This window comes from Gossypium hirsutum, chromosome A06 (assembly GCF_007990345.1).
Source record: "Gossypium hirsutum isolate 1008001.06 chromosome A06, Gossypium_hirsutum_v2.1, whole genome shotgun sequence".
In the NCBI taxonomy this organism is placed as follows: Eukaryota; Viridiplantae; Streptophyta; class Magnoliopsida; order Malvales; family Malvaceae; genus Gossypium; species Gossypium hirsutum.
This window is the reverse complement of record NC_053429.1, coordinates 1,658,888-1,671,887: the sequence shown is the minus strand read 5'-3', so window position 1 is coordinate 1,671,887 and position 13,000 is coordinate 1,658,888. Positions and strand designations below refer to the sequence as shown.

General features: G+C 30.3%; 2 protein-coding genes across 3 annotated transcripts; both read left to right on the top strand.

The window, feature by feature from the left end:
- Positions 1-3,055: 3,055 nt before the first annotated feature.
- LOC121230271 (uncharacterized) lies at positions 3,056-7,797 on the top strand. Its single transcript, XM_041114797.1, has 7 exons — positions 3,056-3,631; positions 3,746-3,834; positions 3,945-4,083; positions 6,215-6,313; positions 6,432-6,554; positions 6,627-6,895; positions 7,300-7,797. The coding sequence occupies exons 1-7, from the start codon at positions 3,478-3,480 to the stop codon at positions 7,408-7,410; spliced, it is 984 nt and encodes a 327-aa protein (XP_040970731.1). The 5' UTR covers positions 3,056-3,477; the 3' UTR covers positions 7,411-7,797.
- A 1,226-nt stretch (positions 7,798-9,023) lies between these two features.
- On the top strand, positions 9,024-12,519 carry LOC107940313 (uncharacterized). 2 transcript variants are annotated; one of them, XM_016873750.2, is made up of 3 exons: positions 9,027-9,374; positions 9,683-10,031; positions 12,098-12,519. In XM_016873750.2, the coding sequence occupies exons 2-3, from the start codon at positions 9,785-9,787 to the stop codon at positions 12,157-12,159; spliced, it is 309 nt and encodes a 102-aa protein (XP_016729239.1). In that variant the 5' UTR covers positions 9,027-9,374; positions 9,683-9,784; the 3' UTR covers positions 12,160-12,519. The 2 variants fall into 2 exon arrangements, with proteins under 2 accessions (XP_016729238.1, XP_016729239.1); XM_016873749.2 differs by lacking the exon at positions 12,098-12,519 and having other exon boundaries at positions 9,024-9,374; positions 9,683-10,263.
- The last annotated feature ends 481 nt before the right edge of the window (positions 12,520-13,000 follow it).

The following is a 13,000-nucleotide window of genomic DNA, read 5'->3' as shown; positions in this document are numbered from 1 at the left end:
AAATAAAAGTAATTATCCCTTTTCTCTCTCTTTTTCTTTTTTCTTTTTCTATATTTTGTTTTCAAAGTCCATTTTTTTTAACAATAATTACGCACAATAGTTACAAGTGTTGACCTCGTGTGAAAAGCCCCAGAGCCCAACCATTTTCCAAATTAAAGTTAAAATGATAATAAATTAGGGGTTAAATCTCAAGATTATACATTAACTTTGAATCAATTTACAATTTGGTACATAAACTTTAATTTGAAGCAATTGTACAGATAAAACTTTGATTATGGTTCAAATATATAAATGATACTTCAATTTTGATTCAATCATACACATTTAAAGAAATAAATACATCAATTTATTTTTATATGGGATAAATATAATTATTTATGTATGCAGCATATAAACAAAAAATGATGTTATGTCAATAGTTCTGTTAATAATTTGTGAAAATTAGACCAAATAGAAATTTCATATATAAAATTGTACAAAATCAAAGTTTATGTGTACAATTTTGCATTAAACCTAAATCTATGTCTAGTTTTGAGATTTATCCCGATAAACTATGAATATGGATAATACTTGGACAAAACAGGACCATTTTTACTCATCTCGATATGATTAGATTTTTATAGTTCTTTTAATTCGTTTTTATTTAAAAATTTAATATTCGAATTCAATCTCGAAAATAAAATTCTCAAACTTCAATTTTATCTATCTCGAAGTATTATATATATATATTTATATTATAATTTTTTTAAAAAACTTGTGATTTTTTAAATATAAAATACATAAAAATAGTTATAAAAGGTATTTTGATTATTTTTTGGAGTAAGACGATGTTAGTTCGATCTAAACATTTTTTTTGAACAATCTCATTATAAAATATATTTGTTCTTTTTGATATGATATTTAGAACTACCGATAACCCCTCGCCAACCCATAAATAGACACACTCGAATCCACGTCCTCCTGTATTGACAATAATGCCCATGCCAGTCGAATTAAAACTCTATTAACCAGTTCGATCTAAACCTAATTTCAAAAATTTTAACTAAAAATTGTTCTCGCTCTACTCTTAAATTTAATTTTTTTAAAATTCTTATAAAATCGGATCGGATCAAAACCCGGTATATTCAATTTATTTTATTTACCATCCCTAGCCAATGATTAAACACGTTTTGAATCATTAAACATGTGTTATCCACCAAAATCTAAAATCAAATAATAATAGATGAATTTAGATTTCTCGAATAGGTTTTTTTATGTATCAAAAGAAATTTAGAAGAAAATTCAATTCATTTTTATTATTTTAACAATCTCATTATATATTTTGATCATATTTGTACTTTCTTTAATATAGTGTCTACAATTACCCATAGCACCCTCCTCAAACTAGACTCAATCCAATATTTTTTTTGGTAAGTTACAATAATAACGTAAAACCCGAATAACAAATGCAACTAACGTTATTCGAACTTAAATCATATTTAAAATAATAAACGCTCTTAACTATCACACAATCACATAAATTTTTACATTAATTATATGTAATTATTAGCAGTTGGCCAGACAGACATATATACGTGGCCAACCAGACACATGATTGAGCTTTTGCTGAAAATCAATATTGTCAACGTCTAATGTTAGGGAAAAAAAAATCTGAGAATAAAACATGAAAAATATGAAGACTTACTATAATTTTAGGTACATAATTTGTACTTTATAACCATTATTATCTAAATTTATATATAATTAACTCGATTAAGAATTTATAGATAAACCAAATTATTAAGAAATATTATATTAATAGTGTTTTTTTATAGATCTAATTTATATATAAAATTTTAAATTATTTTAGTTTATATAATTTGAGATTCGAGTGAAGATTAAGATAAAACTTAGATTGATAGGATTGAATTTTGGTTCGAGTGAAGATTAAGATGTTTAAATATCATATATATATTTATAAAACTTTTTTATTGAATTGTTATATTAATGGGTTAACTTTTTTTTAGTGAAGATTAAATCCTGACATTATATTAATGAGCAAATTTATCATTTATGTTAAAAAACCTCATCTATTTGTATTGTTAAAAACTAGCGTGGTTGACAGAATAATCAAACAGTGACATTTGACGTACCACGTATACCCTATGCTGATGCATATGAACCAGTTTTAAGTAGTAAAAATGGATAGAATGTTCAACTGAATGGCCAATATACTTTTTAATCTAATGTAAAATAATTAATTTATCTATTTTTTGAGTAAAGAGATAAAATGCAATCCGACTCCTAATATAATGGTCTCTATGATATTTTTACCATCATTTACTAATCTTTGACCTCAAAATGAACTCATGTTTGTATTTATCGAAAAAAATTTAAAATTTAAAATAAAAATATTAAATTTAAATAGTATAAAAATGACAAGGGCTAAAAGTAAAACTAAACCTTATAAAAAAATATGCTTAAATTTTATAGTTGGCAATTTACTTATTGATGTAACATGAAAATCAAAGTTGTTAATAAAATAATTAGAAATATATACATATATATATGTAAAAATAATAAATTTGGAACTTAAACGCGTGTTTAAAAATAAAGTGTGCATAATAAAATTAAAATGAGTAAAAATATTAAAATAAAACTTTAGTTTAGTGGTAAATTAAATATTGTATTAATGTAATTGATTAGGGTTCAAAATCCATAATATGCTTATTTTTTATTATTTATTAAATAAAAAAATTAAAATTTCTTTAAATAATATAATTTATTTTAATTATGAAAAGATATTTTCATGATTTTTATAACTGAGTTAGTGACTTTATAATTTTTCTAACTGAGTTGGTGCCCTAGTTAAAAATGACACAAACTCAAGTAAAAACTTAAATAATAGTATAAATACGTAAAATATTGTTTGTAGCATCATTAAACATGACTCACGAATATGATTTTTAGATACATTAATTTTTAATTTTTTTATTTAAAAATTATATAAAAATATGTTAAAATAATAATAATTTAATAAAATAATATATTAATGATTTCTTCATACTCGATCCACTGGTGAGAGTTTTATTAAAGTGTAGATAATCACGTCTATTTAAAAAAATGTAGAAAAAGGATAAAGTGGGTAAAAAATTTTCTTTTCAAAAACCTAAAATTTGTTGATCAATCAACTGGTAACCCTCAACCAACACCGAATTAATCCCCACTTTTAAAAAAAAAATAAATTAATTACCTTTCTTAGTTCTTTGTTATTAACCACAAAAACTGAAATCCTCAAACGCACGCAATCATAAAGCTGGAAATCAAGTTCACTGCTGTTAAGGGTCTTCCATTTTTCTGTGGTTTAAGGAAAGTTTGGTTGGTTGCTGGGATCTGGTAAAATTTTCCTGTTTAATCGATCTGTTGGGGAGGTGTGGAAATTAGAAAAGGAAAGGGGAAAACAAAAAGGAGAAAGGGATATGGTGGGATGAGGGAAAAATGGCTAGAGAAAGTAGACCCAAAGCTTTGGGTTTCGGGCAGTGCTCGTATAAAAGGATAACACTGATTGTTTGCTTCGTTAACATTGTTATTGCTCTCTTTGTTCTTCGTTCTCTTTATTCTTCGCTCTACATTTATTCAAATAAAGATAATGGCAAGTTTTTAAATTTTATCAGCTTTGCGCAATTTTTGTTGGATTTTTTTAAAGAGATTTTGTATTGTTTACTGTTTTGAATTTCTGGGTTTTTGTTTTTTTTTCTTTTTGTAGTTGTAAAGTATACACCAGATCAGATTAGGAAAATGGAAGAATCAGATAAGATTCGAAGAGCTAGTGAACCTATAGAGCTTGTTAAATTGGTATGCAAAAACACCCATATTTCCTCTTTTTTTTTTTTTTTGATTGTTCACATTTTGTTGGTGATAACACTTTTAATTATGGGATTACTATTTGACCTTTATATATAAAGATTAAGCGAATAAAGCATGAATTTTCGAGTGATGAATCGTTGGCCGAATTGCCACGGGCGGTTAAGCATAAGATAACTGATGAAATCTTACAGAGATTGAGAAGTTTGAGACCAAATGCCAGTATCAGTGACCAGCAAGGTTGGTGTCTTAGTTTGCTTTTTAGTTTTTGATTGTTTTGTTTAATTGTATTACAGTTTTAAATTATTGCATTTCTATATGTTCTTATTTAGTAAGGATATAGATTGAACATTTATGATATATCCTATTCAGGAGTGTTAGGTTTAAGTTCAAAGATTGTATCTTTGTATCTGTTAATGAATTAATCAGAGTCTTAAACTGCATCTTATTAAGGAAACTTTTAGATGTGTGATTAGTTGGTTTAGCATGCAGGGCGAAGCCAGAAAATTAACTTTGCCCTGCTAGAGATGAACCATAATTTTTTTTTTAGGGGGGGGGGAGGAGTACAATTTTACCATTATATTAACTTGTAATTTCATAAATTTCTAAGGGACTAAAATGCATAAACATTTGGGGGGGGGGTGTAAGGCCACTGCCTGCCCTCCCTTATCTATTCCCCCAGCAGGAGATATAAGAAATGCTATAATGACATTGCACTTTTTGAGTATGCAGAGTTAGTTTTATCGATACATATTGTTAAGTGGTTTTATCCCTCATTTGGTAAGTATTAGGTTTCTTGTGGTGTTATATTAAAGTTGCGCTGTTTTACCTATTACAGACTGATTTTAGGTTGGATGCTTAAGACATGGTCTTCATCATCCTTTTTTATGCCAAAATAGTGCTTGGTTAGTCCCCTCTTGTTTTAGTTGAAACATTACGACTGCTGGAAAATGAGCTTCCAATGGAATTCTGCGATAAATCCTGAAGAAATCCATTTTGAAACTTTATTTCCATCATACGTGATGTGTGTTTGTGATGTTTTCATAATTTGACTACCTTAAAAAGCTTTATAAAATTAGGGAAGTTCTATTCCTAACACATGTAAGCTTTAGGATTCATGTTGTTTGATTTCCTTAGGCATCACGTGTTATGCTTTCTCTTCCTTTCATCTTGCTAAGGTCTCTAATCTTATTGATTCAATATCATCCTATTGTCCCGAGGTGGAAATGCTTTATATTCAATTCATAGCAATTAACAGCATGGATCATTTCTTTCATATTCATAATCTCCTCGAAGTTAGCTAGCCACTAAATCACAATTTGCAGAACTTTGTGGTTCATTTGACTGATTGCATTAAGATGAAATGCAACATTTTTTTATCAATGAAAGCATATTATGCATTATGATTCTTGATTGAAGAAAGCTTTCGATTCATTGGTTAGGATATATTTCTGATAATAAATTTAAAGGAAAAACCCATGCTTTTTTTGTTGGTGTCCTTTAATTTTTTATGAGAAATTATCCTCAAAGAATTTTGTGTAGTACTTGTAAGATATTAGTATATAATGGTCCTCTTATCATATCCTGTTTTTACATTTTGCTACCTTTTTCCCCATTTTTTCTTGTACCTTATTCCTTTATGAAATATATTGGGTCCGAATATATGATTAAATGATGTTCTATCACCTTTTTATCTCTTGTCAATGTAATCAGTCATGGACTTCTTAGAAATAGATATAATTATTACTTTTAGGTGTCTTTACATGGTCGCTTACACTGACTTGGATAGCAACTTGTACTTGTCCTTTTGTTTACTTTTCTCTTTGGTGTAGAAAGGACCGTGTTTCTCACTTTTTGATGTTGGTTTTGACTTGTACCTCAATACATGCTCTCCTGCCGACTGCTTAGGAATGTAAAATAGGTAGAAAATTGCTTTAAGCCCGAGGGAATAGTTCTAATGAGGCCAAAGTATAATTTATGATGGGAAGTGCAAGTTTCACGGTTTTGACATTGCCCAAATCAAATGTTTATTGGTTTCATTTTTAGCTGGCAATGCTTTTCTGCTGGATGCTGATCAGCTCTAAGTCTAAAGATTTTAGTTTTACGAGTTGACAGAAATGGAAGCTTGTATTGCTCTGTGTTGCTCTTTCCATATCAACTGCAATTTGATATTAACTAACACGGTTTGGTTAGAATTTTTTAGGCATTAGTTACAGGTTATCATACAAGAATTTTCTGTGTGTTAGAAGAGTTGAGTAATCAGCAATGGCGTAGGTCCCATGTTTAGGGACGAACTAATCAGCTGTGGCTTTTTTCGGTTTTTTTTTCGTTATAATGTACTATTTTTGTGATATCGTTATTGGGTTAACAGAAGCGGTTGAAACCTGGCGCAAGGAGAAACTAAAAGAAGCCAAAACGTTGGCCCTCGGAGGAGAGGGGTTGAATTCAACTCTTTTGCAAGAGGAAGCAGGTAAATTGTAATCAGGACACAGCATGTTTCGGTACTTTTTGTATGTCATTGAGATAAAAGCTTTAACCTTCATCCTTTTTACAGAATGTTAACTTTACCCGAACATACCATTTTGTAGGGATGTTAGTAAAAGCCTTGCAGTCCAATTGGGCTGCACTATCGGAAGAAATCGGCCTCTGGATACCCACTGAAGTCATTAATCAAGAACATGATGATAAGCCTGAGGGTGTGGAAGATACAGGTAATTGTGCAAAATCGATATATTAACAATATTGAAAGCCTGTCACTAGGGTGTAACTCTTTTATACTGCAGAAGAGGAGGACCAAATTTTAGCTGGGAGGCCGCTTCCACCACAATGCCATGCTGAACTTCACACAGATTATGGTGGTGCAGCCGTTAGATGGGGTCTTACCCACCACAAAGAAAGTGCAGCCGATTGCTGCCAAGCTTGTTTAGATCAAGCGAAAAATGCAAAGCCAGGTGAAAAGAAATGCAACATATGGGTTTATTGTCCGTCGGAGAACGGTTGCTATTCCCCAGATATATATCAACACAAACACATGGAATGCTGGCTGAAATTCGTAAGTCTCCTTTTGTATCCATTAAGTTACGGTAAAAGTACCATTGAGGCTTCTGTATTAGGAGTTTGATTGCATTTTATTCAAAAAATGGGCAAATTTGCCCCTATACATTAGATCAAAGAGCAAATTACTCTCTCTTTTATTTTTGTTAAAATTTCATTTATTTGTACGGTTAAAACTGGCGTGCCAGATCAGTTTTTAACAGTAAAAATAGATTGAAATTTTTAATAGGACCACTTTGCTCTTTGCTGTAATGTATAGGGATTAATTTGCTATTTTTTCAGTAGAAGAGGTGAAATGCAATTTGACTCTGACTACAGGAGGCCTTCATGGTACTTTTACCATCAAGTTACACTTCTTTGCAACGTAAAAGCTAATCCGAATTTTAAACAAAAAATTTGCAGTCAGAGAAGCCAAGACTGAACTTTAAAAACCGATACTCTGAACAATATCGAGACAGACACCCAAAAGCACCTGTTATGGTTCCTTGGGTATCAGGTATTATTAGTGAATGACTGAATTTTTATTCTGGGAGACACCGAGAACAGGCAGAGTCAATTCGAGACAACATAAGAGACTCTAGTTCTAGTGAAATCTTTTGATGATGGCCCCATTTTATCTCATAGACAAATAGACCTATGGTTATTACAATGTAATGTGTTGTCTTTTTGGCACATGGGGGGAAAAATGGAACCTTTTCACCTCCACTTTTGACATGGAAATTCTTTTTGTACCAGTAATGGTGTCTATTGGATGTGGTCTAATTTCCATCTCAAGCAGAATATGATAGACTTTTATGAGATGAGAAAGAGACCCTCTTATCGTTCTTTGGTTGAGATTACAATTAAAAGAAATGGGAAAAAATTCCTGCAATGGCAATATGAATGTGAACGAATTCTTTAGACCTCTTAGTTTTTGTTTTGTTATTGTTTCCATGGTGTGAGTTAGCAGCATTATTTAAATTTGTGTTGAATCTGAGTAATTATTCTTTAAATTATGATAACAGTTATGCAGGCTAAAATTTTAGGGCAAATGGTTGCTCAAAGTAGGTTTTTCACTCACTTCAGTTCACAAGTAAAAATTAGATGAATGTTGATAACGGTTGAATCGAATATTTGTACATGATTTAAGACTTGATATACAACATTTAAGAAGTTCTTATTTAATCATTTTCAAAAAAATTTAGTCTTTATTTTAGCACTTTTAAAAAGTTTTTAACTCCGTATATGATCATTTCGAAAATATTCAACTTAAGCATTTAGCTAAAATAACTATATATCAAATTTATAAAGTTGAGAAATCAAATATAGTTTTGATTGAAATGATAAAGTTGAGAAGTAAATGTAAGGTCGGTTGGTTGAATCTTATCTTATGGCTTAATATTTTAGTGTTTATCTCGTAATATAATGCATATTCTTATTATTGTGGATTTTTTTTCTTTTATTATTTTAATTAACTTAATTTTTTTTCAAATAAGACTTAAGTTTGATTTAAAATAAAATTTATAATGATTTATTTATTAGAAATGGAGATTAATAAAGTATTAAAGAACGGAATTTGTTTAAGAAAATTATAAAGGTAATTTAATAAAATGTGCTTCTAAATTATCTTATATCTGTCAATCAAATATCTCTAAATGTAATATATCGGACATTTCCTTTTATAGTTTTATTATAAAACGTAATTTTATATATTTTTTAACCAAACAGCCCTAAATGTCATGTTTTGGCAAGGGTAGCAGCAAAGGGTAAGTAGTGGCCTTGGCCCTCCCAATAAAGGAAATTTTTTTTAGCTCTTTTAAAATTTATAAAATTATAAATTAATAATGGTGAAAATTCTACCTTTAAGTACTTTAACCCTCAATTTATTATTCAATTTTGGTCTCTTAAACAATATTTTAGTTTTGCTTTCGAGTTCAAATTGTGTATTTTTTTTAAAAAAAATTGATATAAAAAGATAAAAATCCACTCAAAATAATGTTTGTTGCTTTTGTAAAAAAACTGAGACGGGTAAACTAATAAAATAGAGGACTAAATTAATAAGTTGAGTAAGATACAGGGACTAATTATAAAATTTAAAATAAGGGACGAAATTTATAAGTTGAGTAAAATAAAGATACTAATTATAAAGTTTGACCAGTAATATCAAGATTGTTTTGAGGACCAAACCAACCAGTCTATCCCAGAAACAGAAAAAAAAAACACAATCAAATCGGTTGTTGGAAACAAATCGATTCGTCGTCTTTTAATCATCACTTAAGTTCAAGTTTAGGAAGTTAGATCATTAGAACTTAAAAAGGGATTTAATTGATTATCACAAGCAATTGTTGGGAGAAAAAAAATTAAAGTAGAAAATTTTGCTTGCTTCAATAGAAATTTGCTCCAAATCTCGATTCTACTACAACATCGATAAACCCAATTCATTATCGGAGCAAAGAAGCTTTGTTTTTGAATCTTGAAGACGTTTATCATCTTTTCAGGTTAGTGTTTTTATTATTTCTGTTTATGTTTTTTTTGGAATGATTTGATTCTAGTTTAAAAGTTGTTCATTTTGATCCTTTAATCATTAACATGTTCCACAACTTTTCTGGGTTTTGTTTTCTAAATGTTAAAGGTTGTTAATTCAGTAATTTAGAGTTGATTAAATTGTTAAATTTTGGTTATAAATAGAGATTTTAGTTAAAAAAAAAAAGAAATTTTAGTTCGAATGTTGATATTGTTAGTATTTTCTGTTAAAATTTAGTATAAACTATGTGTATTGAGTTTATAATTGTTTGTGTATATGAAGTTGATATGATTGCATGAGCATATTGACGGCGAATTTGGACGGAAAATGGTGAATTTTGATGGAAAATACGAATTTTGACGGAAAATACTTCAAACGAAGCAGATGGGTTCTGGGGAAGGGAACCCTCATTTCAGTGTTTTTGATGGAGTGAAGACTTTCCCATTAACACCCGAAGCTCTCATGGCCGATATCAACACCGCTATCACTAATCTCGAATACGCACGTGCCACGGCTTTCCTCGATTCCCCGTCTTCGTCATTGTCGAGAAACAAAAGCCTTGATTCATCCGAGTATGATGCTCGGCTGGCTGATGAGGCTTATAAAGCCGGTTGTGCCGCATTAGCTTCTGGTAAGCTCGATGAAGCTTTTCATTCATTGAATGTTTCACTCTCTAAATGTCCGCCCGAGAAAGCCTCTGCTGTTGCTAAGCTTCAGTCTCTTATATGTCTTACTTCTCAACAACTCAACAAATCTCCTGTTTCGGACTAGCCCTGTGTTTGTAGGGTACTTTTTTCTAAATTCGATTATCACCGTTTGAATTGAATTCCAGTTAAAATTATTGCATTATGTTGCCTCTTTCATATGCTTTTGCTTTGTGATTCTTAGATTGATTACCGCTTGGTTTTTAATTTTAAACCATGTTTTGATTAGTAGCTAGGAAAAAAGGAAAGGTGCATCTCAATAGAGATGTTCTAGCTAAATAGGTGACACTTAACTTTCATATCCTTTCGAAATTCGGGCTGTTGTGTTGATTCCGGTTTAAGTTCCTTCTAGGTTTGCTTATGCAGCATGTTTTCCTCCTGATTGGATTACTTCTACTATATTCTTAGTGAGGTTAGATGGTATCATAGTTTGTTCGAGTCAAAGAACTATAACTATACACTGTGCCAATACCGTACAAAAAATGGTAAAAGTACCATGGAGGCCCTTGTACTAAGAGTTAGATTGCATTATGCCCTCTCTACTAAAAAAATGGACAAATTAGTCCTTGTACGTTAGATCAAAAAGCAAACTGGTCACTCTGTTAAGAATTCCATCCATTTCTACTGTTAAAAACTAGTCGTCCAAGGTGGTTTCTTTTACAATATTCTCGGTGAAGTTAGATAGCCTCATTGTTTCTTCGATTCAAAGAACTGTAAACCATACATTGTGTCAATTCCATACAAAAGACCGCCTCGAGGTTTATTCGGGATTTGAATACTGGCGGTCGAGTTAAACTTTTTCAATACAGCTTCTGTCATCCAAGGTGGTTACTTTTACAATATTCTCGGTGAAGTTAGATGGCCTCATCATATGTTCGAGTCAAAGAACTGTAAACTATACATTGCATCAATACCATACAAAAGACTGTTTCGAGGTTTATTGGGAATTGCATACTAAATCATCGAGTATATCGAATTCTAAAATTTGAACATTGTGTACGATTCATTCATGTTCTAGTTTTTTCTGTTTGGTTCTAAAATTAGGTGGGAAACCAGACAAAAAAGCTTGTCATTATTTGTTGCTTTTGCCTTTTTCCATTCATGAAGTTTGTCTGAGGTTGGAGATTACTTTTTCTTCTTTTCTGACAGATGCAAATGCTATTAGTTGGACTGTCCTATCATATTTCATGATATGATTTAATTGATGATATCACATTTTCCCTTCTAGAAGTATAGTTTTACGGTTTAGGGTTGAATTTCTTAGGGTAAATAATGAGTGTTAGGAACATGAAGCATGTATGTTTATTTGCACCAAAACAGTTGCTTTAGTCGTTTGTTCTTGTCTTTTCATACAGTAATTGCCACGCATGCATGCAAATATTTCACCTGATTTGCTGTTTGTCTATACCCGGCTCAGGTAAAAGTATCATGAAAATCCTTGTATTAAGAGTCAGATTTCATTATGCTCCCTTTACTCAAAAAGGGGGTAAATAAATCGGTCCTTTTGTTAACAATTCCATCTATTTTTACGGTTAAAAATTGTTCCATGTATGTCAGCATAAGGTAGATGTGGCACGTCACATGTAACTGTTTAGTTATTTTGTCAAGAACTCCAGTTTTTAACAGTAGAAATGAATGAAAATTTTTAACAGAAGAATTAATTTGCTCTTTGATCTAACGTATAAAGATTAATTTAACTGTTTTTGAGTAAAGGGGTAAAATTCAAATTAACTCCTAATACAAGCGCCTTTATAGTACTTTTACACCTGACTCGTTCCAGAAGAACTCAACTTTAGAGTTCTGTTATGTGTTCGAGGGAAGTTGATACATGAAGCAGACGGATCAATGGAAACTATTGGTTCTTGGTTGAAAGATTTGATAGCTTAGATATTAAGTAATCAATGTATGATATATTTTGGCTTAAGTCTGATCATGTATGGATACTATTTGGATATTCCGATTATTAGTTAAATATTTATCTTTATCCTTGCAGGCATGAAAGACCAATTCTTCGAAAGCGGTGCCATTAAGAATTTCAAAAAGTGGCAGTGTTAACAGTTAGATTTGAATTTTGAAATTTAAAAAGTATAAAGATTAATGTTTTAAAAATAAAAGCAGAGGGTCTAAATTTTAAATTTAGGAGGAGTGTAAATTTAGGGTTAAAAAAAATTGCATATAACAAGTTTTATATACCAATAAAAACTTGGCTCGATTAAACTAGTTCATATGATTTGTACCTTGAGCTCATGTTCAAACTCGTTTTATATATAAATTTTATGTTTAGGGTTTATGTTTGTATTATATTAAGAGTAAATTAGTAATTTAATATAAATATATTATAAATAAAAAAGGTATGTTAAGCTCGTGAATTGTTCAAATTGAATATTTAAGGTATTCAAATTCGACTTGTTTGTTAGCTCGAGTTCGACTTGACAATGACTCAATGGTATACTATTATACAAGCTCAACTCGAACAATTTAAAACTTGACTTGAAATTTATTATTTGAAAACTCTCTTAGAGCTTGATCGAATACACTATTATAAAAGTCAGAGCTTCGCTCAATTAACCTTGTTTATATGATATACACAAAAATATACTATAAAAAAAGCTCAACTAGATTCACCAATTGCTCAAAGTATTAAGGTACTCAAGCTTTAGCTTTCACAATAACTTGAACATGGCTCAATAAATGATCAAATCATATTCAAGTTTTCTTTCGAGTCAAACTCGAATAATTTGTAAGTAGGGATGTAATTGAGCCGAGCTAAGGTTGAATACTAATAAACTCGATACTCGGTTTAAACTCAATCAAACATTTATTTTTAAGCTCGAGTTTAGCTCAAAATATAATTGAACTCAATTAAACTCGTTTGCCAATTTTTGTATTTGAGCTT

Bases quoted from the DNA above. Each gene is read 5' to 3' on its own strand.
- LOC121230271 (XM_041114797.1), top strand. From the start codon at position 3,478: ATGGCTAGAGAAAGTAGACCCAAAGCTTTGGGTTTCGGGCAGTGCTCG. The intron at 3,632-3,745 runs GCAAGTTTTTAA...TTCTTTTTGTAG, and splicing joins TTATTCAAATAAAGATAATG to TTGTAAAGTATACACCAGAT. The intron at 6,896-7,299 runs GTAAGTCTCCTT...AAAAATTTGCAG, and splicing joins TGGAATGCTGGCTGAAATTC to TCAGAGAAGCCAAGACTGAA.
- LOC107940313 (XM_016873749.2), top strand. From the start codon at position 9,785: ATGGGTTCTGGGGAAGGGAACCCTCATTTCAGTGTTTTTGATGGAGTG.